At 35.7% G+C, this 24,433-nt stretch overlaps 7 protein-coding genes and 1 long non-coding RNA gene across 11 annotated transcripts in view; 3 read left to right on the top strand and 5 right to left on the bottom strand.

Annotated features, from left to right (window-relative positions):
- Positions 1-4,274, top strand: part of ITR (inotocin receptor) — a 37,983-nt gene extending 33,709 nt beyond the window's left edge. Inside the window, exons 6-7 of one of the 2 annotated variants that reach the window (XM_015981560.2) lie at positions 3,460-3,606; positions 3,748-4,274. In XM_015981560.2, the coding sequence (XP_015837046.1) occupies positions 3,460-3,606; positions 3,748-3,896 (296 nt within the window). In that variant the 3' untranslated portion in view covers positions 3,897-4,274. 2 annotated transcript variants of the gene reach the window in all.
- Positions 4,275-4,389: 115 nt separating this feature from the next.
- Positions 4,390-5,593, bottom strand: LOC135265620 (uncharacterized). Its single transcript, XR_010333351.1, has 3 exons — positions 5,418-5,593; positions 5,130-5,368; positions 4,390-5,084 (listed from the first exon to the last, which is right to left on the bottom strand). It is a non-coding gene; the product is annotated as an uncharacterized LOC135265620 (long non-coding RNA).
- Positions 5,594-5,759: 166 nt separating this feature from the next.
- On the top strand, positions 5,760-7,163 carry Mtap (Methylthioadenosine phosphorylase). Its single transcript, XM_008201740.3, has 5 exons — positions 5,760-5,962; positions 6,012-6,325; positions 6,370-6,625; positions 6,671-6,883; positions 6,933-7,163. The coding sequence occupies exons 1-5, from the start codon at positions 5,945-5,947 to the stop codon at positions 6,960-6,962; spliced, it is 831 nt and encodes a 276-aa protein (XP_008199962.1). The 5' UTR covers positions 5,760-5,944; the 3' UTR covers positions 6,963-7,163.
- A 466-nt stretch (positions 7,164-7,629) lies between these two features.
- Sf3b5 (Splicing factor 3b subunit 5) lies at positions 7,630-8,100 on the bottom strand. Its single transcript, XM_064355462.1, has 2 exons — positions 7,977-8,100; positions 7,630-7,922 (listed from the first exon to the last, which is right to left on the bottom strand). The coding sequence occupies exon 2, from the start codon at positions 7,918-7,920 to the stop codon at positions 7,663-7,665; it is 258 nt and encodes an 85-aa protein (XP_064211532.1). The 5' UTR covers positions 7,921-7,922; positions 7,977-8,100; the 3' UTR covers positions 7,630-7,662.
- Positions 8,101-9,431: 1,331 nt separating this feature from the next.
- On the bottom strand, positions 9,432-13,951 carry spz6 (spatzle 6). The gene is made up of 6 exons (NM_001170611.1): positions 13,795-13,951; positions 10,914-11,185; positions 10,749-10,865; positions 10,304-10,699; positions 10,081-10,258; positions 9,432-10,034 (listed from the first exon to the last, which is right to left on the bottom strand). The coding sequence occupies exons 1-6, from the start codon at positions 13,819-13,821 to the stop codon at positions 9,816-9,818; spliced, it is 1,209 nt and encodes a 402-aa protein (NP_001164082.1). The 5' UTR covers positions 13,822-13,951; the 3' UTR covers positions 9,432-9,815.
- A 508-nt stretch (positions 13,952-14,459) lies between these two features.
- LOC655316 (cytochrome P450 12H1) lies at positions 14,460-17,017 on the top strand. 3 transcript variants are annotated; one of them, XM_008201738.3, is made up of 10 exons: positions 14,460-14,577; positions 14,631-14,990; positions 15,268-15,358; positions 15,403-15,509; positions 15,560-15,792; positions 15,841-16,009; positions 16,056-16,212; positions 16,254-16,502; positions 16,549-16,764; positions 16,810-17,017. In XM_008201738.3, exons 2-10 carry the CDS (start codon positions 14,713-14,715, stop codon positions 16,915-16,917), a joined length of 1,608 nt encoding a protein of 535 aa, XP_008199960.1. In that variant the 5' UTR covers positions 14,460-14,577; positions 14,631-14,712; the 3' UTR covers positions 16,918-17,017. The 3 variants fall into 3 exon arrangements, with proteins under 3 accessions (XP_008199960.1, XP_008199959.1, XP_015837565.1); XM_008201737.3 differs by having other exon boundaries at positions 14,461-14,577; positions 14,621-14,990; XM_015982079.2 differs by having other exon boundaries at positions 14,474-14,577; positions 14,654-14,990.
- LOC655239 (uncharacterized protein) lies at positions 16,940-22,864 on the bottom strand. The gene is made up of 12 exons (XM_961754.5): positions 22,583-22,864; positions 22,445-22,533; positions 22,217-22,397; positions 22,001-22,157; positions 20,798-20,921; positions 20,262-20,745; positions 20,083-20,205; positions 18,107-18,351; positions 17,784-18,054; positions 17,487-17,733; positions 17,252-17,440; positions 16,940-17,205 (listed from the first exon to the last, which is right to left on the bottom strand). Exons 1-12 carry the CDS (start codon positions 22,735-22,737, stop codon positions 17,014-17,016), a joined length of 2,457 nt encoding a protein of 818 aa, XP_966847.2. The 5' UTR covers positions 22,738-22,864; the 3' UTR covers positions 16,940-17,013.
- Positions 22,865-22,962: 98 nt separating this feature from the next.
- On the bottom strand, positions 22,963-23,515 carry Dad1 (Defender against apoptotic cell death 1). Its single transcript, XM_961671.4, has 2 exons — positions 23,199-23,515; positions 22,963-23,142 (listed from the first exon to the last, which is right to left on the bottom strand). Exons 1-2 carry the CDS (start codon positions 23,404-23,406, stop codon positions 23,012-23,014), a joined length of 339 nt encoding a protein of 112 aa, XP_966764.1. The 5' UTR covers positions 23,407-23,515; the 3' UTR covers positions 22,963-23,011.
- Positions 23,516-24,433: the final 918 nt, after the last annotated feature.

Here is a 24,433-nt window from a genome sequence, read left to right as displayed (position 1 = left end):
TCGATGGGATATTACGAGAAATGAGAGCGTAATCCGGGATTAGTAAGGGCCAACTTTGTTTTGAGGAAGAAAAAATAACTTTCAACAGCAGGGTTTTCTGTGTTTATTGGGATTTTGAGTATCATACAGAAGTGAGGGAAGCTTGAGGAAACAAACTTTTTTACGTTTGGTTTAGTTCCCTAATTAATAATTTTTTATAGTGGAGTTTAAAAAAGTAGCTCAGGAAGATTACATTCCCAACGGAAACGTAGCCAAATAGAAACTCCTACGCAACAATTAAACATTAACCATTTACGGCTTTACCTCAACAAACTGTTGAAACGAGTCTGAGCTTTAATCAAACAATTGTAATGAAACTGCATTTCCGTTGGTGGCAAACACACTTTTTTCTGACTTTGCAAAATTACAGAACTGATCCATAGGAAATAAATAAATCTCTTTTGGCTTCGGCTAATCAAAATTTAATAAATACTTTACTATTCAAAAAGATATTTTTTTATGTTTCGTCCCGAAATGTTTTCAAAGAAAAAAAGGGCCAATGACTAAGGGAAGTTAACCTACTACTAGTATTAGGTACAGTCGAACTCTGTCGATAACTTGAACATAAGTTGATATGTTTTTGATTTTTGGATATGTAGAACCCTTCTGATGATATTTAACGTAACGAACCTTTCTAAAAAAGCCGAAGTTTTTCTCTCATTATTATACTTTTTAGTAGTATTTTTTTAACTTTATAACAACATAGTGTGTCTTTAATAACAATCTAGGTAGAAGCGGATTAACTTGAATGGGGCCCTGGCGGTAAAAGTGTTGAGGCTCTTAGAATCAATTTTAAGTTAAAGGAGAAAATTACTTCTTAGAAAATTTCTCAGTTTTAGATTTGTCAACAAAGAAGTTGGTCACAAAATTAAAGTATTAACAAGAAATCAATTTAAACAGGAAATTAAAAATTATTTAAATATCTTATACATAATACTTAAAAGAGTAATTGTGTACTTCACCGAATATTTTTTTTCAGTAAAACGCACTTTCTTTTAGTTTTTAACTATTATACCATTGTTCTTATACATCCAGTCTGCCTCATTTAGCAAGAAGTAAATTTTGTGTTAATTTAGACACAAGGCAGTGTCGTGAGCGACCTGCGGTATTTGATAATAACGCCTTCAAAGTGCACCCAAAATTTTTGACAAAACTTCAACTTAAACGTAAATTTTTAATAAAGTTCTTAGGTTCAAAAACATTAAATAAATAAAATTTATGGCAACTGAAGTGAGCTGCTGACAATTTTTTCACTAAAATTTTGACTTAAACGCTATCTCATTAAATTATTACTATTCAATGTGTCCAAAAATTCAAAGTGATTGGTTCCTCACTTTATTATAATGGCCGACCTTAAATTAACCAATCAAATCCAAAAATGTAATTATTCAATGAATAAAAAAATCTAGTGTGATTGGTTTTCTCCGTAATTCTAATGGCCGACCTGTAACCGCCCAATCAAAATGCTTACAAATCTTACAACAATTACTACGTGCCTTACGTTAATTCATAAAAAAGGATTAATGATGAGTCTATCTTTGTTTTTGTTGCATCTCACCCCTTCAGTTTTTCTTTGAATCCTACCCCCTTGATAATCTGCTAGATGAAATACACCAGTATTGGGATAATGAGAGTTATAAATAAGGAAAATTGAATTGAAACTCTTTTATATTAGTTAAAAAGCTTCAAGTGACAAATTATCCCGAAACGAAATGATCCATGTTGAAAATCAAAGCGCATGCGCGCGTATTTTTTCAATTTGACAGTTGATATTTGTAGAAAAATCAATAAATAAGACGAAAATTCGGTAGATATTGTCCCAAGGTATTCAAAAATGTGAAAGGGAGTCATGGGGTAGGTAAATATTGTAGTTTTAATTTTAAAAATCGAACTAATGTTTTTTTGCAATAAATGTTTGTGTCCACATTAGCGGTGTGCAACCCGCCGGATTATTATCTCGACTGAAACTTTGTGAACAAAAAATACAAAATTAAATAAGATACTCCTAACATCAACAAACCGTATCTAACAATAATAATAACAATAACTTCGGAGCAAAATACGTGCAAAACCGTCCAAAACTTCCGTCAATTCGAAATTCCATAGTTCCGTCTTGATCTCCGCATAAATCTGTGGCGATTCGCTCATTAACATACGGTTTTGCACGAGCAGATTAATTAGCAAGATTTATTCGAGGGTTTTTATTTTGTGTTATAGAGCAGTGGACGACAACGGTCGTCAAATGTAGGTTTGAACCGCGGCGTTCAAAACGCACAGATTAATCTGTGTGGATGGCAGTTATTTTACGACTATGCACGAAATTTGGTATCAAACGTTTTAAATTGTTTCAAACTTTTTAGACGCGTAACTGTTTAGTTCTACATTTTGATAACTAAATGCAAAGCTCAAATTGGCAGGTCAAAAATATTCTTTATTTGACGAAAATCAAAGTTTTTTCGTATTCGTATAATAAGATGATTTATTTATTTGATGAAATTGAAGGTTAAATATCCTATTACTAATTACCTACTCAAATTCTCCCTGGAAGAAGTTGATATTTTTTAATTTGTTTTTTGCGTTTCGGTCTAAATTAAAAAAAACTTAAAGCATCAATTTGAAGTAATACGTATATAGAGTTATGAGAAGTACCTTAGATTTTTTTGGCAAGCGGTAAATTTGGAACACTTATATTAATTATCTTTTGCTTTTTTGTGACTTTTTGTAACATGGCTCTATCCAGTTTCGGGCCCCCTTGGAAACTCGGGGCCTCTGGCGACCGACAGTTTTGACGGGTGCTTAAGGACATTAAAATATAACATGCTTAGACCGCTTCTGAACCTAGGTATAACTTTGAAAATGTATGTATAGGTTAGTATAAGAAGTCAAAACTTCTTGCATAATGAATTTTTTTAAATTTAGATTCCGGCCATAAAACATTAAAGTTTAAAAGAGCTACCACTCTCGCCCAGTGTTACGTACACTTAATCACAGCTTTTGTGCTTAACTGAAGTAATAAAAAAGTTCTTTAAATCGCTAATTCGCATAAATCCATGCCGGAAAAAATATTTTTCCGGATTAAAAATCATCATTCTTTTTATTAACGATCTGTGAAACAATATTGCTGTCCAAATACAGATTTATTTTCGGACAGTTGGCTTAATGTCAGCAGTGTCGATTTGTATAAAATCAATAGCAGATTGATATAATTTGCCAAATACTGGCTTATTGCATCCAGATTTTAATAAGCGAGTCAAAGGCAAACAGGACTTCCAACGAATTTTTATTTTTCATTCGTTTAGCGCATCTAGTTCCGGTTATATACTCTTTGTTCCGCCTTAATGTGAAATTTAATCAAATTTAATTTAATGACAGCCACAAGTACTATCCTGAAAATAATGAAACCGGCTTATATCGTTCCAGGCCCGGTGTTTGTAATCTTAACGCTCCTCTACTCGCTAAACAGCTGTGTAAATCCTTGGATTTATCTGGCATTCAACCGGGAGTTGCCGCGCCTCCTGCTCCGTCACTACACGGCTTCCAGCAAGAACTACCGTTCTGCGACCGGAGGTGCGTATCGCTTCAAGGGGCTGAGCTTCTTCTTGTTCTTTTGCTTATCAGCAGCCTCTTCTTCCCTGACTCTCCTTTCAGCGGCATTTATTTTATTTTCTTTATGCTTGGGCACAGGTAACAGTGCAAGTAACTCCTCAGGTGACGCGCAGAGCACGTCATTGCGGCCGTTCTCGCGCTGGTCGCTCTGCAACAGCGCCAGGTCCAACAAGTACCCCACGAGGGTGCCGCACAGGCCCTACGTCGCCCAGTACAACGCCCGCCGGTGGATCGTCACGACGACCACCTGAAATACGGAGACCGGTGGTCTGCCAGACCACGACATCGACGATATTTCCGGCTCCTCGCTGCTGGAAATCAGCGAGCTGACGACCGAATTGACAGAAATGGAATCTGTGATGTGACAGCACGACGATGCTACTTGTACCTGACCTCAAGGAACTATTTATTTGTAATTTTGCGTGTTTTCGAGTTTTAAATAGTACGAAAGTCCACTTCTGTCCACTCCCATACGTGTAATTTTGTACTTTTGATGTGATACTTGTTAACTCCGAAGATACATTATTCTTGTTTCTGGGTTACTCAAATGTTGTGAGATTTCATATTTTATAAGGAAATATTATATAATTTGCTGTAATATTTTTCTAAATAAATTCAACTTGCATACACTTTTTTACTCAAAGTTTACTAATTAGGAACACCGTTAAAGTAAACCGAATAATTCAAATACAAGGTAAGTCTACTACTCTGTATTTTTTTTTCTACAATTCTTTATAAAAAAATTATAATTTAATTACACTGCAGTCCTATTATAGCGAACCCGCTTATGTTCATGACGCTGCCGGGATTGCACTGGATACCGGTGCCAGGAGTTTAGACACAGCCATTTGAATTTTTCGGAGTGAAAAATAAAGTACAATTTGAGAGTTTCTGTAAAAAAAAAGAATTCTGTGTTAAACTAAATTCCAGCGACACGTTTTGAGCTAAGAAAATCCACCAGAAACTTTCAATTTGTGTTCTATTTCACTCCGAAAAATTCAAATGCGAAGTTGCAAAATTCACTATAAACTGAAATAAGATACTATCACCCTTAAAATATTTTCACAACTATCAAATTCACACAGTATATGAAAAATGACTGCTAGAAAGACATTTTTTAATTTACCTCTACGGTTATGGCGAACAAACTGATTTTGTTACAATTTCTGAGTAAATTCTTAATTCACATGCCTCAAAAGGTATTTAAAATACAGCATAAAATAATTTTAGCGGACTCATCTAGCATGAAAAAATTTTAAGTTGTCGAGCGTTCAAAGGGAATTGCCAGTTTTTGTAAAAAGGACCTTAAAGTCAGTCCCATCCCCCAACAAAATTGTCAAGATCCGGTCCTGACGTCCATTATTAGTGGTTTTGGGCCAAACAACGCCTTTGTGGCTTTGTGGGTATTCACGATGCACATGAGGACGGCATGACATTACCTAGGCCATTAATTAAAGTTAGCAATGCATCAGTGGATTACCTACACCACAAGCCGACTCTTAGATATAAAAACACATCAGATTTGTCTCAATTTAAATTTAAACGTAATTAATTAACTGGATTTTATTTTCCTCATCAAATGTTTTTTTAGTATGTTTTTACACTTCTTCAGTTCGTATGTTAATGAAATTACCTTTTCTTTCAATTCATTCAGTTTTTTATTTTGAGTATCTAACTCTTTTTCTAATTTATTTGCTTTTGTCTTCCAAAATTCCACTTCTTGCTGGAAAAATAGAAAAATGAACCCATTTTAAAAAATCTTTCTTACGTACACACAGATTGAGCTTTTTTGTTTTTCTGGATGGATAATCACAGAATTTTACAAAACTACAGAATAAGACCATGCATACTTTGTTTTTCAAAAAATATCCTTTTCCAAAAAAAACTTTTTTGAAAAGAATACATGACAGGATTGAACTTCAAAATTTGTCAAGTTTAAGAAGGTAAATTTTACTCTTGTAAGCTACTAAATAACCAGGCTAAAATTAACTAAAACTGTTAGACGGCATAATTTGACCACACCATAACAAAATTTATAAGAAAAAATTACAAAATTTCAACACACAGCTTAACATAATTTTTTTTATTTTGAATTTTATGTTTCTTTCGGTTGCAACACTGCATGTGAGTCACGTGTGAAGAGGCATCAACTGTCAAATTACCATAACCGCACTTTTTTAAACCTTCGTTTCGAAATCAATTAAGTGATTTAATCAATAAATTGTCTGTTGTCGACCATTTCGAGGCCACAAGTCCTATCAAGATTTCGTCCCCTAACAAAAAAGTGAAACTAACCGACATGCCACGCAAAATCAAGGTAAGTCCATATTCCTTCCAACCCGGCATTTGTCGAAAACCGCACATAGATCGGCATAATCGGCGGTTCTGGCCTCGACAACCCCGACATTTTAAAAAACGCTAAAACGAAGTCGGTCAATACGCCCTTCGGCAAGCCTTCCGACGTGTTAACTTTGGGCCAAATCGAGGGGGTTGAATGCGTGCTCTTGGCCCGGCATGGCCGCACCCACGGCATAATGCCCGGCAATATAAACTACAGGGCCAACATCTGGGCCCTTAAAGAGGAAGGGTGCACCCATGTCATCGCCGCCACTGCCACCGGCTCGCTGCAGGAGCACATCAAACCGGGGGATTTGGTGATCTTGAACAGTTTCATCGACAGGTGATGGGAATTTTGATTTAGAATTTTTCTGATAGTTGTGGTAGGACACAAGGGCGGAAACAAACTTTCTATGACGGGGAGAAAAACCACCCTGTGGGGATTTGCCATTTGCCGATGGAGCCGGCGTTTTGCGAAAGAACAAGACAGTTGCTTATACAGACAGCCCAAAAGCTGAATTTTCCTGTCCATAAAACCGGGACTGTAGTCACTATTGAGGGCTCCCGGTTTTCCAGCAAGGCTGAAAGTAAAATGTTCAGGCAGTGGGGTGGGGATATCATCAATATGACCTCAGTGCCAGAGGTATTTTTTAGTAGGGAAAGGGCCCCTTTGTCATTGTTTTTCTAGGTTATTTTAGCCAAAGAGGCCGGTTTGTGTTATGCCTTAATTGCCTTAGTCACTGATTATGATTGTTGGAAAGAAAATAGAGACGAACATGTGACTGTTGCTGATGTTCTTGCCACATTTAAGAAAAATGTGACTAAAGTTACTAAAGTGATTATGGATGTGGTTCCTGCAATTGCTAAAGAAGACTGGAATTGGACTATTGACGAGCTTCAGGTTGTCTCGCTTTTTTTCGTAAGCATATTTTTATTATTTAATTTTTCAGGACTTGGTTCATAATAGTGTTATGAAATAGAACCCAACTTTCTTGGCCTTTATAAGCCTTATACAGCACACATAGTCAAATTTTTGGTGTAGATTGGTTTCATTTGTAAAAAAAAGTCCAAGGTTGAATCTGTCATATTTTATAAGCAAGCTATATTTTTATAATTGTTACATTTTACAGTCAATTAAGTATGCTATTATTGTCACTATAATTGGTAAATAAAAAATAAATATATTGAAAATCTGTTTTTTTTTTATAAAAATGCAGCGAACTAAAGCTAAGAATATTCTCTTAAAGTCATAAATTATTGTACTAGAAAAAATTATATTCCTAATAAGGGTAATAAATAAATACATTTTTAAATGCCCTTCCACTACCTTTAGAAATTTTCCTCCATGTTTTTATTAAAGAACTTGAAACACTATTTAATTTCCAAAACTTTTTATTCGATTAAGGAATACATATCTTCGGAATGATTTTAGTGATATCTTGCCTATGTAATACAGTAATACCTATTTAAATGTAAGTTAATTTTGCGGCGTGTGTGGAATACTCTATTAGTGCAATTAGTATTGACACAAATAAAGTAGGTATTCTATTCTAATAAAGGCGAAATGAAATACAAAGTAGACCTTTCGGCTACAATTATTTTAGTTATCGGAAGAATTCTAAAATGGTCTTTTAAAAAAAACAACGATTATATGAAAATTTTTATTGACTTTACTATAATCTAATCCTCGGGTTTATCTGGAGGTGGACCACACGGTTGAAGCATTTTCTCCATTAGATTAAACCTAACTCGGGCTTTTGCCTCGTTCTCACAAATCGCAAAATAATTTAACAAATCGTGGTGCCCCAAATAACTGGCGTAACTGTCTCTATGCTGGTTCAGCAGCCATTCGTATTTCGTTATTTCAGAGTGGCCTGTTCCGATATATTTCGATTGGAGATGCTCCAACTGGCTGTGGATGTTGTAGCGGTCGCCCATTACTTTTACAAATTGCAGTAAATTACGAAATAGAGACACACAAAGAAGAAACACACTTTTGTTTTGATGCTCCTAAGTTCACCTAACCTCGAACTCAACTCACTACTCATTAGTGTTAAATGTTAGGGTTGCCACTGTTGTTCGGCAGCAAAAAAGTCCCTAGGTTTTTATTCCTCTCGCTAACATTTATTATACAGGGTGTGTTGTATTTCTGAAATTTTCTTTAGGTGCCACCAAAAATGCTATACTATTTTCACTTGAATAACGCGCAATTGTAAATATGAGCCTTAAAAATCCTTCGTTTTGTAGTGTAACAGGATAGTGGTCAGTCTCTCTATTATTATATTATATTTTTCGTTTATAATACACGTGTATTAACATATATCAGTAGGAGTCGTTTATGGCTATTAAAGTACAGTGTACTTTAATGAATTTAGGGATATTTAGTTTTCAAGAGTTTCATCGATAATGCGTGGAATACACGTACGATCGATTTAATCATCATTTCTTCTTTATTTATTATTTATTACCGTCACCAACTGACACGAAATTCCCTAGACGACAAAAAAATTTAATTAAAATAAGAAAAAATCATAAAAACATTCTCGTTTTATAAGGGTTTTGGCGCACTCATCCCATAGAAAACTTGTTTTTAAATATACTATTATTTATTATTATATTATGTTATGCTAGTTTTTATACTTAGTAATTTTTTACGTATATAGACATTATGTGTTTATTTGGTCAGTTTTTAACTGTTTTGAGAAAAAAGGAGACGAACTGAAAAAATGGGGAAAAATACGTATATTATTAGCTGTCTCAAAACTATAAAAACGCTAACGTCGCATTTTCTCTCAAAATTAGCTATTATAAATTATTCATGCACTTCAAAAAAATAATAACTAATGTAATTTATAGTTTCAATAAGAGATTTAATCAATAATAACTATTTCATATTTTTATCAATCTTATTTAAAAATAAAATCGGTAAAATGCAACGTTGGCGTTTTTATAAATTTGAAACAGCTAACAGACATTTTTTTGTGGAAAAAAATTCTTGAGGCCATATTTCAGCCGCTCACGCTAAATTTGTTTAAACCTAATAAATGGTTAATGATAGAAATATGATATGGCAGACTTTCTCGGAAAAAAGCATTCTATACACTTTTTTCAACCATATTTGCAGCGTTTTAAAAAATATGGTGAAAGTTTGCTTTTTTTAATATTGTTTATGATAATTTTTGTGCTTTTATTTCTTGCCATCGAAAATGTAGGCCCACTTTCATAATCGAATTTAACGGAGCATTAAATTAAATGTTTTTTGGAATGTGTGAAAGATTTGTGAAAAATAAACATCTACTTTAATGCTCTTTTAAACCCGATTATGAATGTGGCCCTAAATGCTCTATCAGCCTGTAGTTTTTGTTTGCGTTATACTTATCGTAATTTAAATATAACCATTTTTTATCAGGAATAACTGCCCCAGATCAAACAACCAGTGTCATGAATAATATATTTCTAGAAAATTTTTACACAATTATTATACAATGTCAAAAATTTTGCACGTCCATTACCTAACCCTTTTGAAACACAGTAATTTAATTTTTTATCAAATTACTCTATTTCATAACATTTCTTATCGCCTATTCATAAATTATGTGCAAGTCTTAAGCCTGTGAAACGGTGGAATAGTCGTAACAAATAAATAAAAATATATTAAGTTGCTTTTTCCGCTCCCTCGTCGCCTAAATCGGGAGAAATATCACAAAAAGGGGATTTTAAATCAAACGGTATCGGCCGGTTTTAACCCTTCTCCCCCAAAAATCGAAGACTAGACTACACTTTTTGAAATAAAAATCCCCCTTTTCAATCATCTAATATACAGTCTTGAAAAATTATAGTTCAGTGGTGGATTTCCTCCTGACGTATTTATTAAAATAATCGGGTCTCCAACACTTGCAAGAGCCGGGGATTAAGAACCAGTCGTAGTAGAGTCGCACTTGGAAACAACCAAGGGCGTCTACTCCGTCGCAATGATTGGGTCGGGATGTGGTCGAGGAGTCCACTGGGGCGGCCTGGAGCCCGGCCCTCTTGTGCAAATACTGCTGATAGTTCTGAAAAAAAATAGATTTTTGCAAAACTTTAACCGTTCACATCTACCTGAAAGTCTTGCACTGAGGGAGGCTGCGATGCCGCCACTGGGCTTCGCGGGGGGTTCGCGGTGTCACTGTTGCTCAAAACAGTGTCGGGGTAGTAAATCTCGGCAACCAGAAGGCTTGACCATCGCGGCGAAGACAAGCAACCACCGTCCAAGTAATGGCAGCGCGATTGGAGACACCTAAACACATTTTAAAATTTGGCAAAATTTTGGTTAAGTTGTCACCTTGTAACTTCAACAGTTTGGGTAAAATAGCCTTCGTAAGGGATTTGGACGACGTATCTCCACACTCCTTGATAATTCTTCGCGAAAACTGGAGTAGCATATTCGACTTTGGCGGGACATGGGGTAGGAGGTCCCTCATAGCGGGGTTGTACCACTTCATCCCTTCTTTCAACCGGAAGATGCGACGATTGGACCACGGTTGGCGAAGAATACGATTCCCCATTGATCGCTTTGTACAACATGCAAAAAATGCCGCCTTGGTCGCAAAATTTACGACCTTTACGGTCTTTGTTGTCTTGCGAAGTGGAGTTGGCAGACTTTTCCTTTGTTTCTTGTTTCTGATCCAATTTCGCGTCCCTTTTGACCCTGTCGTTGCTATTTTGGAACGGTGTTATGCTAAACCAATTGGTTTTTAACCAGTCAATTATTAATTAATTCTACTTACGTATTTTGGGAAATAAGGTCATCTTGGAGCTGCGCAACTTTCGGCAAAGTTTCATCCGCCTTCAGAATCGGTAATGTCCGACTCAAATATTTCAAGGTCATGTTTCTTATCAGTTCGCTGCAACCAAAAACTGCACTTCTGCTTCCGGTCACCGGAACTACTTACAAAGGATAAGGCGACCCCAAAACATTCTGCCCCATTGGATTCCTGGGGATTGTGCCCTTGTTTAAGTCCCCGCATAAATTGAAAGAGGAGGCATGGGGGCTCTTGGTGTCGTCCTCCCGGCAGTCCACGGGGGCGTGGGTGTAGGGTGGAGGCCGCACGCGTGGGGGCTCCGCATTGGGAGACTCCACGAAGGCGTAATAGCCCTCTGGGGGCTCTTCAGCGGCTGTTTCTTGAGGCTCAGTAGCATGCGCGCTTACAGCACACATAAAAAGCTGAGACAAAAAATGTTTTTTAAGAGAAAGTTTGTTGTATAATCGGGATAAAATTGATATTTTATGCAATGTTTAGAAAAACTGTGAAATGGCGACAGTTAGGTATTTGAACAGTTGATTTAACTGTTAAAACTGTAAAAATAAAATTTAGATTACTGTATAATATGAGGCAATTCTGTTCGAATTTTCAAGGTCTTGGATGTCATAACTGTTTTTTAGTCTATTTTTTGCAAAGTTCGATACTTTCGTTATGTTCGGTTAATTTTTTTTTCTTGTATCGTTATGGTTATGAAAGTCAATGAACGTTGAAAAGTGTTGAATTAAGAATGCGGTAAAAATTAATCCGTTACCTCCATTAGCACAATTAGTACTTTTACTAAGAGGATCACAGGTTTTTTGTGCATCTTACAATAGTAAAAGTGATCAACAGGAAACTCTTTGCAAGGAAATACTTTTTCCGAAATTCGGTTCGGTTACAGCAACTCTCACTGAAATATAACTGTTTTCAGCTAAATTATATTAAATTTCAATTCATATTTGTTGTGAGTACTTACACAAAAGTGACGAATTTCTCTAACTCTATATTAATAGAAATAATAAAATTTAAAAAAAATTAGAAGTACCTACTTATAACAGCAATTTAGAATTTATTACATAGATATTTTAATATCTGTTGGTAATATCACATTTTAAAATTATCAATCGAATTGTCATTGTGCCAAAAGAATTGGCTGAAATCACTTGCATTATTTTGTATTCAAGTTGCATTTTCTCATTGAAGGTGAAATTTCACAATTTTCGCAAAGATTTTTGTTTGAAAAAAGTTTAGACGTTTTAACACGTTCAAATTTTAAAAGGTTATTCCATTGTATCTTCAAATCAAAGAGTTTGGAAGTGCAGCTTTTGACATGTTTTTTTATAATCTTCATTATCGCAGGAAAAAATTAACAGTCTCGTAAATATTGCAATAAGTAATAACATGGAATTTGAATAACACTAGCTATTTCTTGCTCCATAAAATATTCAATTTTATTCTGGAGCATAAATCGTGAGATTCAATTCATATTGGTCGCAAAAATACGCTCGTTGACGCAGAAAAAGGCTCGACTTTAGGTTCAAAAACCTCTACCAAAACAATTAATTCGGAATTTTATCACGCACCACATCTCGACACCTGACTCCGGAGACCTACATTCTGGTGACCTTGGATTCGGTGGCGTCCTTCTCAAAGGTTATTGAACAGATTTCCTCGTATCCTTGTTTTGGTACAATATCATCATCGCCAGAGATAAACTGTACATATGTAAATTTCGTTTCCGAGAAGAATTTGACGTCCCGTTAACATTCAGCTAACTGTATAACACCTTTAATCGCTCCGATTGCTCGTACATTTCGACCAATATGCCAATTAGGCTTCCAGGAAGGAAAAATGTTTAACTCGAACAAACTCGGCTTGTTTTCCTTTCCTTGGCATTGTCGCACTGTGGTACTGTTAGACCCGCCACCAAGCATGTAATTGGGCTAAAATGGACAAAACGTTTCGGGCTTATCTCTTATGTAATTTGCCGTGTCTATGTAGCTGTAATAACCTACTTTGGACATCTTTTTTATGTAACGGTATAAGCCACCTAAGTAATGTCTCTTTCAGGGCCGTAATTGGAGCATGTAACATGGCTTTTAGCCGATGATAAAACAAAATTCGGCCAAAATCGAACGACCAGGCAAAACTTTTACTTTTGATTATCAATACTTAAGTACCCTATGTGTTATCCTGCCTTGGCCTCCAAAGCCGAAATGTTCCACCCAACGGTTTTCAAGCGAGAAATGGATTCCTAACCGTACAAACTGGCTGTAGGTGGTTATTGTGTAGTAAAAGGATATGTGAACATAAATAGCATTGACCCATTGAATCAAATACCGACAAGTTTCATCGCTCAAACAAATTAAGAAGTTGCACCTGAACCCGTTATCTTTATTCCGGCTTAGACCATTTCGAGCAAAGCTTTCTTTACTTCCTCGAAACTCGATACATGACGCATTTTAATCCGATTTCTTCTCTTGGGAAGATTTTACCGGTTTTTGGGTCATATGCACACAATAGGGTCATTATTTCAAGCTCAATGTGAGAGCAATTACAAGAAAAACAATAGCGAAAATTCGAAAAAATTATGCTTTAATAAATGAGCAAATAAGTGGCGACAGGTTGCTAAATATTGATTGGTCATTTGGTGTCGAGTGTGACGAGAAATCATATTGTCTAATTGTTTGCAATAGAAATATTATTGCATAAGTGACTCAAAGATTTAATTGGTTTTCTTTGCTTCAAGTCATTTTTTCTAACTAAAGGCGTGTATCACTGGTAGACCGGTACGAAGTGAAACTTCCGGATTTTATGTAAGAAAAACGGAACTTATCTGCGACCGGAAGAAAAACAGTATAAAAAATCTGCATTAAGTGTCTTCACTTTTCCAACAAAATGAAGAAAATTCGTTCAATTAACAAGAGTATCCTCTAGATTCGTCTAGAACTTGGTTCTACACCGAGCTAATAAGTAATAAACTAACAAACCAATTTTTTTATTTTAAATAAAATTGAAAATAAAATCTTACTGTTATCACTCTCCAATGCGTCTTCATTTTTCTGTTGAAAATTTCGTTGGGAAAATCAAATTTTGATCACACCATGCACTGTAATATCACTATAGTGTTATTGTTGATCGCGCAATGAATACTGCGGTGTGGCGCGAAGAACTGTTGGTCAGTCCCGATTATACCATGCACAACATACACCTGGAGCACTCGTTACACTTAACGGGACCTGCATAGCTTTATCTGGTGGATCGTCTTTATAGCAATCAAGCGATTTGAAACGCTTGGAATATCGCTGCTTAAGGTGGTAAACAATTGGTGTTTTGCCCAAAATTTTGGCTTGGAAGTAGGTCAAAATTTTCGGTTGGCGATTTCCCCAGAGTTTATTGAAGCCTGGAGAGAGAATTGGTATATTTGGAGAACAAACAGCAATTTTTGGGACATAGAAGAAAACTTAAAAACCTTTAACAAACATAATTTTGTGGGGATTTAATTTTTTTATAAAACTCTATCCCAGAATAAATATCTTTAGCGCAAAAGATGAAACAAAGGTGATTAAAAGTAGATACAGAGTGCGTGCTATCAATTCAATTTTTAAAACTATTTATCTCAAAATTATCTCGTAATAAACACTTATTGCGAAATACGCGCATAAAATGTCAAGTTCTTTAGTACTTAAAGTACTATAGAGATAACAATACTTATCTTGGCTTATAATTTTTGGAAAACAAATCTCCCAAACAGTCACAGGTTCCGGTCGGTCTGGGGTGTTTTCAACTAAATAATTGGCAATTTGGCAAAAAGGTGAGACGAAAATTGAATAAATTGCATTGCCTTTAACCTTCAGAGCATATTAGTTAATAAAAACCGACCATCACAGTCATACATTATTAGTTGCGACGAATATCAGCACGAAAAATTATAATTTGAGGCGCTAAAATGTTAAAAACGAAGTTACTGAAGTTTGCCAACACTTCGCAAAAGATTTTGATGTCAACGGGCAGTGAAAATGTGATCAGCCAGAAAAAACTTGATCATTACAAGAACTTAAACGCTTTGGAAAATAGCGATGTCATGCCTGAAGGGTGGGACAAAGCTAAACCTTTCGAAAGTCTCCCTGGGCCTAAACCCATACCATTTTTTGGGAACATATGGCGATTTTTGGTTCCGAAAATTGGAGATTTTTACGGAATCGATTTTTTGGACTTGCACAAAATGTACGTATTGTAGCAACGTTTTCTTTGTACACCATAAAGTTTTACAACAGATAGTGGTGTTTAAGATAAGCAATCCTCACAATAAGATGTTTTGACACGGGTGACCCGAAAATAATACGATACCGATCGGTTCGTCTAAAAGACTACAGCCTGTCTGCATTAAATCACACAATAAGCTTGCCTGAGTGATTAGCTTGAAAAATATAATGGTGTACAAAGAAAACGACGCTACAATAATAGTCTTGTAAATAAGTTTCCGATATTTATCTACTTCTAGTTTTTACGAACAGTATGGAGATATTTCGATTCTTAAAGGCATGATTAACGACCCGATTGTGGTGATATTTAACCCAAAAGACTACGAAACGGTTTGTTGAGCCAATTTGAGGTAAAAACTCTAAATTAGTTTTAGTTGTTCAGAAATGAAGGCATTTGGCCGATCAGAAAAGGCCTTCAGTCTTTTAACGAGTATCGCAAATCGAGGAAAGACATCTTCGTGAACGCAGGATTACTTCTCGAGTATAAATCCGCCAAAGTAACGACAAGTGAATAAATGAATTATTTTCCAGAGAAGGAGAAAACTGGTTCAAGATAAGATCAGTAGTTAATCCGATTTTGATGCAGCCGAGAAATATCTCCCAGTACACGGACAAAATGAATTCAGTCGCTGACGAACTTGTTAACAATATTACAAATTTGTTGGAAGAGAGCGAAAACGGGGAAATGCCGGAAAATTTCCACAATGAACTGTACAAATGGTCTCTGGAGTCGGTCGGGCTTGTAACCTTAGACACACACTTAGGTGATTCCCCGACCAGTTTTTCACGCTTTAATTAATAAATAAAAACAGGGTGTTTGAAGAATGACTTGGACGAAGACTCAGAACCGCAAAAACTGATACGGAGCACTTTGGAAATGTTCAAATTGATGCACAAACTCGATGTCTTGCCTTCATTTCACAATTACGTCAGTACGCCGTCTTGGAGGAAATTCGTCCAAGTGATGGACTTTATAGTCGAGTAATTAATTACGTAATTGTTCTATCTGTTTCAAACCAAATTGTAGGACAAATATGAAATATGTAAACCAAGTTTTAGACAAATTAGAAAAAGGCGAAACTACAAGTACCGAGATACCGAGTGTTTTGGAAAAGTTGCTAAAAGTTGACCGCAACATCGCCGTGACCATGTCCATAGACATGATGATCGCAGGAATAGACACGGTGAGGCCCAAAAAATCAAAAATAATTTATTCGTGTCTCAGACCGGTCGAATTTTAGGAGCGGCTTTGTATTTCTTGGGCAAAAACCACGAAGCTCAGGAAAAACTACGGTCCGAAGCCATTTCGCTGCTTCAAACTAAAGATCAGGCGGTAACGAGCGAGGTTTTAAAAAAGGCTCCTTACCTCAAAGCTGTGATTAAAGAAACGACGCGTTTGGCGCCTATCGGAATTGGAAATTTGCGAACGACTGTTAAAAATTTAGTTTTGGGGGGATATCAGATTCCAAAGGGGGTAAAACTTGGGTTGACACTTAACTATTGTTTACGTACTGTTTCAGACCGATGTGGTTACAAGTAATTTAGTTTTGTGCACAAACGACGAGTATTTTTCGAGGGCTAAGGAGTTTATCCCCGAGCGATGGCTTTCCACGACTTCGGGAGAGTTGTCGAAGAAAAACACAAATCCGTTTATTTTTGCTCCGTTTGGTTACGGGCCAAGGAGTTGTGTGGGGAAAAGACTGGCTAGTTTGGAGCTAGAAGTGGCGCTTCTCAAAGTAAAAAGTTCGCGTTTGTGCCAAAAATTTTATTTATCGTTTCAGATTATAAGAAACTTTGAGTTGGATTGGCCACATGAAGATATGGTTTTTAAAACCAAAATGTTGTACGGGATGACGGAGCCTTTGAAAATTCATGTCAGGTCTGTCTAATGAAAAACACCAAACAAACAAATAATTCTTTGGTGACACTTTATTAACGCATTTAAGAATTACAAATACAAAATTAACTAATAAATGTGGTTTGAATTAATTTACATTTTTATTAAGTTGGTCAATAGCCAACTGCATTGACCATATACTTAGGGGTCGCATGTAACCGATCGCTCTGTAATACTTTGCCGCATATAAGGCTTCCGGAGTATCGAAGGAAAGCCCAAATCGCTCACTCATTGACTTGAACATTCCGCCAGCAGTATTAAAAGCCTCAGTCCTCATTCCCTGGAACAAATACATAAAAAAGAAATTTTCGCAAAAGTTTTCCTACTTCTTGAAGCATGCTGGCAGCTAGGGCGTAGGTAACCCCAGTCCACACCTCCTGACTCTGAATAGTGAACTCATCAATAACCCCGTCAATAAATCCATTAACAGCCCCCATTCGGCCGTCACAAAACGACTGAACGTTATTTTCGTAAATCGTTTTCAAGCTAGTCTTGACCCGATCTTGCGGAAACACCTATAATTATTTTTGATACAAACATTCCACTCACTCGCTGCGTTACCTCATAATTAAATCCGCAACTCCTGAGATACCACTGGCCGCATAACTGATCGGCCATAATCGAGCGACACTCTTTGTCCGAACAGTCGAAATTGTAGCACTTTCCGTTCCACAATTTCCGTTCGAACGCCGCTGTGCCCTTATCCAACAATTCCTGAAACTTTTCCTTGTCTTCGGTTTTTTGCAAAGCGTCCGCGATTTTAGTCATAGCGAACAGAGCGGCCAACCACAGCCCCCCACAATACGCACTTGAAATAGATTTATTTAGCACCAGAGGGCGTTTCTTTGGGTAAAATACCTAGCACCTGTCATGACCCAAGTATCGAAGGTTTGGTCGGGACTTCCCGAATTTTCGATAAGGCCGTCTCCATCCACGTCAAAATCCAGACTTTTGTGCATTACTGTGTAACACGCGTTGTACATATCGTTCAAATACGCGATAGATCGGTCGTCAAGACCTGTTATAAAAGCGTCTCTGAACACTTGTAAAACGAACTTTGAATTCAAATCGCGCCACTGGCTTACGTCATGGATGGGGTACGAATTGAGTAAGATAAACGGTTCTTCCCCTAAGTGGAACGACTTGAGTTAAAATTAAATAACTAGAACTGGGGGTTTTACCTGGATCTCCAATATCGTGCGGTACTGTATTTGGTACTTTCCTCTCGCACACTTCCCCGTCATACAACATTTTAACTTTATCCGGAATTTCGGTGAAAATGGCGTCTCTCATATCGTACTGTAAGATTGATTGGAGCAAAGGAAAATTTAAAACAAACGAAAATGAAGCATAAAAATGAACGTCGTAAGTGTTGTACATTTTGTACTCGTGGCCCTCCAACAATGCAAATTTACCGTGCTCGAGTCTGAAACAATTTAACTAACATGACTTAAGTCACTAATAAACGAAGGCGGATTAAGCCTCTGGCGGTAAAAACTGTAGGGCCCTTAGACTTAATCTAAAAATGGAGAAAATGCTTTTTAGAATACATTTTCAGTCTTACACTTTTTAACAAACAACAAAATTAAACGTTTCAAGAAAAATGAATTTATACAAAAAGAAGAAAACTGAAATATGAGTATCAACTTGTAATGTGTGCAAACATAATTGGGCTTCATTTTGCTTTTAAAAATTAAAAAAATCAGTAATGTTAAAATAACTTTTCATACTGTTTGAAAGGTTGTAAAAGTGGATTATATTTTTCAATTTAGATATATAGGGTGCTCAGAGTTTTACCTTCCGCAAAAAAATTAAAACTTCTTTTTCCGTGAGAACAAATCATTATAACACAAGCGATAGCATTTTAAATACGCTCCCAGCGAATTTTACAGCGAAATTCAAATAATCAGATTGGACAACATTTTTCAAATTCTACAGGGTGTTAGAATGGCTTAGCAATATTTCGTCTGTGATCAGACGAGTTAAAAACCCTTAATCATTTTTCTTTACAAATTATTATTAACCCACCTATTAAGAGCCACTGTGTGGTTGATGGTAGTTTATTAACAGTTAATTTTTTCGTTACACAAATTGGAGAAAGTGGCGCGTGGGCGTTTTGAGAATTTTTCAAAATTGTGGTTACCATGTTCACTTATGTGGGAGGTTCAAATCCCGGTTCAATTAAAAAAAACCGTAAAATTTACTTACAAAACACAAATTGAAATAGAAGAACAAAGTAATGGACCAAGAAATTAATTTACCTCTGCTGTTTTGTCAATAATATTAAAATTTACGCTAATTTTTATAATTCTACTTCAGCGGTTCTCAAAATTTGGGACTTTAATTTTAGAACGATTTTTTGGAAAAACCATGCATTTTTTATTTACATAAATTTTATTTAATCGATTTGTCTTGCCATTCTTTATCTGCCTTTAAATTTTTGCTAAACTATTCCCTAATATGCTGTATATGTTTCTCTTGTTTTAAAATTAATTTTAAAACTGAATTCTATAAATTCGAAAATTCTAATTAATTTCTATTTAATTATCTAATATTAATTATTAAGTACCTAAAAACAAGTATTTTTTATTTGAAATGACATTCTGAAGCAATTTTTTTGTATACAAAATACGTAACAAAAAAATTTTCGCAGTTAAAACTTAATTTGCGATTAACTTAACGTATGATAATGCAAAATAACAATAACAACATTCAAAGGAATGCTTGTTATGAAATTTACATTTATGACTTAAAAAAAAATTATTGCCAGACCGGTTTATACGGAGCAACAATCTTTATGACAGTGACTGTGCACACGTCCTGTAGTTTTATTTCAGAATTCCGTTTTAAAGATAAAAAATCTTTTAGTGTAAAAACTAAAACAACTTCTTCGAACTTGTTTTGACAATTTTCGCTGCCTTGTAGTTTAGAAGAACCATCAAATTAAAGTGTATTTCTGACACTATAAAGAATAGTTTTGGGCAATTAACGGGTAGCAAACTTTGGAATACCCTCTGCTAAACGTAATACCATTGATTAACTTATTTAACTTAATCAATGGTAATAAATAATAATTATCTTTAGCTTTTTGTTGTTGCTGTTTTTAACATGCCAGATTCGCCAACCGCTTAATCCGTCTCTGCTAATTTACACTAACCTAGGGTCGTTTTTCGGCAATTTTTTGGCTTCTTGTTCGTCTAAAATGACCCAAATTGCCCCACCGTCACTTATGTAGTAACTCTCATTAAAAAGGGCTGACTTGTACCAATCGGGCAAATTTCTAAAAAGAGTGTATTACAACCTAGGTGTGAATAATTTTTTATTTTGAGAAATTACTCATCGTCGAGGATCCGTCTCTGCCAGTCGTAAATGGCCCGTTCCCAGTTTTGGTAATTCTCAAACGCGTATCGCACGATCCTCAGCCCGGTGTTATCGCCGTCGAAATGTTTGGTGTAGTATCTGGTGTATTTCTTCTGTTTTTTGGGGAATTGGACCGAGGGCATGTCCCACACCAGGGCCATTTCTGACGTTACCGTATTTCCGGCCCGGATGGTTGCCTTCGTGGCGATACCACAGGCCATTTCGCCGAAAATTTGGCCGTAGTTTTTATCGCTGATTTTATCGAAACTGCCGTTGTTTTTGAGTTGGATCCAGGGCTTGATCCCGTCTGAATTCGGGTCGAAATAGAGACATTTTGAAATGTCGATTTGCGGGTTGGTTTTGGCGGCAAGAGAGTAGGAACATTGCATTTTATCAATTGTGTGGTAAAGAATGACGCCTTCGGAGTCGGCGAGAGTGAAGGCTTTTGAACTACATGTTGCTAAGGATAATGAAAATTAGAAAATGGGCGTTTTTTGGGACTAAAATCGTACAAGATCTGTCGCGGGATTTATCACCAACGCCGTTTTTGAAAGTGAAGGCGATTGTGACGGTTCGGTCCTCCTCTGAGATGTTTTTGACGTCCCAGACGAACATTGCACAAGGCAGGGAACTATCCTAGATTTGGGATAAAATAAACACTTAATGTAGAGCTATGGAGTACCAACTTGGAAGCGAAACAAAATTCAAAATCACTCTACTTAAAGGTGTTTTAAGGCAAATTGATTTAAATTAATTCAAATTTACGACTAACTTTGGAATAAGTGCAGACATGTTGTGGTTTAAATTGTTGATAAACCTTTACCGTTACCACATAATCATAAGTAGTTCTTTCTCTTCTAAGTTACGTGTTTGACCAATGAAATAAAAAAATAAATAAAAAAAATGTATAATTGCTGTGTACAAAGTAAAAAAAAATACAGGAGGGTCGAGAATAAATTTCTCCATAGTGAAGAGACAAACGGAAATATTTCATTGTTAATCTGGAATTGAAACACAAAAATGTCTAAATAAAAAAACTTGGAGGTTGTAATATTTCCACACAAGCATAAATGTGAATATGTGATACTAGATTGTTTTAATGTATAATGTCTTGGTAAAAACTGTAGCAGAAGATGCCATAAAAGTAAGTGTATATTTTTTTTCTCTGCAATGAGATAATGATTTTATTTTTAAAGTCTTGTTACAAACTTTAGCAGAAGAAAAGATGAAAGATGAAAAAAGAAGAAAATAAATTTGATTTTTTAGTTGTATTTTGTGTTTTATTTCAAAAACCAATAATTCCTTTATTTCCTTCATTTTTGTAAGTTACCTACGCTGCTGATGCTGGTTAGATTTTACAGGCGTAAAATTATGTTTAAACACCTTATATTTAAGATGTAACCTGTGGATGTAACGTAATATTTGTAATATGAATGACTCTTTCCTCTACAGGGCAAAATTTAAAAATGTGTGAACGCATGTCAGTGCTCAGACAAATGTAAACGCACCTTGCTGTCGGTTAGATGCTTGTGAAAATCGAGTTATTTTGTATTTCGTTTCGTCTCCTACGAGTATCTAATAATATTTAGTTCTCCGTAATTGTTCATTACAATTTTTTCAGAAAAAAAATTGATTATTTTTCGTCTGCCCATATTTTTCAAAAGGCACGAATACGGTGGTTACCAAAAAGTGTGAGAAGGAAAGTTGCAGAGTACCTTGTAATTATGCGGAATGATTGGGGTAATTTGCCGACAAGTTAACATGACGCCGTATTTTGATAAGTCGTACTCAGTCCACGATCTTGGGTAAAGTCCAGTATAGAAACACTCTGAACCGTCAATTAGGCTTTCCCAGCTTTTTAAACTCTTTGTCCTTTGGTAAAAAAAACGTTCATCTGCTAAATATTTCAGCAAATTATTCTCAATACATACGGAAACGTTGATAAAAGACTATGAAAAATGGTCTCATTGTGCCCATCTTTGATTGTAACAATAAATTGATTGGCATCGACTGTATTGTACTCATAAAGCCCTGGTTTGAGTTGAAACCGGCAGAATTCGCCCCTGTACCCCCTTCCAATCGTTCCGCAACCGATCCCACCGATGGGGACACCTAAAAAGCGTTTCAATACTTTCATTATTGTTTTTGCTCGACAGTACCGTAAATTTGTTTCGCTCTCAAAGTGTGCACGTAGTCCATAACGATCGACTTTCCCATAATTCTATGAACAATATAGTACCAAATGTACCTAAAAAAGGGACTCTTGTTTAAAAAACATCAAACTAACCTCAATTTACCTCAAAATTAGAGGTAGCATGTCCCAGATTAGCCTAAGACCGGGTTTAAAATCTTGTGACCGGTTTTCTGGATAAGTGTGGTTTAGGCGCACTTTTAGGCCGTAATTGGGGACTTCTGTGACACATTTTTGGGGAGGATCACTGCTAGCACTCATTTTTAATGGGTGACTGATCAGAAGTGTGAATTTTGAACGATGTGACTATTTCGAGCGTTATCAGCGATTTATCACAAAAATGCGCTGAATAAATCACCCAAAATGGGAGTGTACTTAAAAATTTTGAGAGATTACGACAGTCTTGTAAACTTGCGTTTTTGCAAATTTGGTGGTTATCGCACGTCAAGGTTTACAACCGATGGGAAGGAGAAACCACTCAACCAGTATTTTTTTTGTAATTTATTGAAATTATCTCATTTTACAAAATACATAATTAACCAATGAAGTTCATTACAACTAAATGTAGGACCACATGGGCGAAAATAAAGTCAGCAAAGCCCCTTTCCGGGCTTATTCCGGCGAACTGATTCTTGTTTTCTGGGTTCACTTGTAGCCTTAAACACACTAAAAGAATTTAATTATTTTACAAATAAAACCAAAATTAAGATTAACGTTATTACCTGCCAAGACAAAACAACTGACACAAGAGATAAATCCACTAAGAAAGGAATTAAACGGAAAAGTGCCCACAAGACAGCAATAAACAAATTGAACGATACCGGTTAACAAAATATACAACAAATAAGCGTCAATACATTTCAGCTTCTTCGGGGTTTTTGAATTATATTCATTGAAGAATTTGGCGATAACTGAAGTCACCTGTGGCATTTTGGGGTTGTTTTTGATAAAAAAATATTTATTAAACAATTGACACGCTGTCACTTGTGACAAGTGGGCACAGTGCTGCCAATCCGATCTTAACAATTATTGTTGCAATCTCACAGTCAAATTATTACAATTTTACTGACAAAAAATTTAAATAAAACCTTATATCAGCAAGATACTTTTATTATTTAAATATTTTGAATGTTTCACTTTACAATCGATACTATCTTCATGTTAAAAAAAAGATGCACTGTTGCCAATATACTGATGTTAATGTCGATGAAGACAGCACCAAAAATGATGCTGGCACCATGAACATTACAGTCGACCATGCTTGGAGCTGCGCGCATGGAGCTAACGTCATTTCCCCACTATTCTCGTTTTCTACAGCCAAGTTCACACCAGGAAAATTACCAAAATAATCGTAAATCATTATAAAAACATCAATAAGCTGTTATGCTGACTTGCATATCACATTTGTAAAACATCACCTGACCATTGTAATGTGTTTCTATTACAAATTAAAACTTAATTGCACTTAATTTCTGCATTATTTATTCTCATATTCAAGCAATGCAAACTGATTTTTTTCACTCCCTTTATATCCCGCAATTTTTTTTATTTTTGCAGAAAATGAAGCCATTCGATAGGGCCTTCAACTGTAAAAAAATCGTGTTCGGACAAGCACCCCTTGGGACCTTAATGAATTTTTAAAGATTCTTTAAAATTTCCCGATTTCGGAAACTTTATCTTTAAAAATTCATTACAGTATTCAGAATGGCCCCCGAAGGACGAATCAGTTATTACAGACAAGGAGGAAAATAGTAAAAGTAATGATTAAGAATTTTGCAAAATGCTTTTATAAAAAAGTTGTACTTTATGTTTTATCCACGTAATAAACTTAACCTTAAACTTAAACTTAACTTAACACACGTTAACACACCCTTTAGAAACGATTAAACACCCTTTTTCATGAAAATGTTTGACACGAAAAGTTCATTTTTGCCCTACATACATTTTAATAAATCAC

This window comes from Tribolium castaneum, chromosome 3, assembly GCF_031307605.1.
Source record: "Tribolium castaneum strain GA2 chromosome 3, icTriCast1.1, whole genome shotgun sequence".
Classification (NCBI taxonomy): Eukaryota; Metazoa; Arthropoda; class Insecta; order Coleoptera; family Tenebrionidae; genus Tribolium; species Tribolium castaneum.
This window is presented reverse-complemented; position numbering and strand designations above follow the sequence as displayed.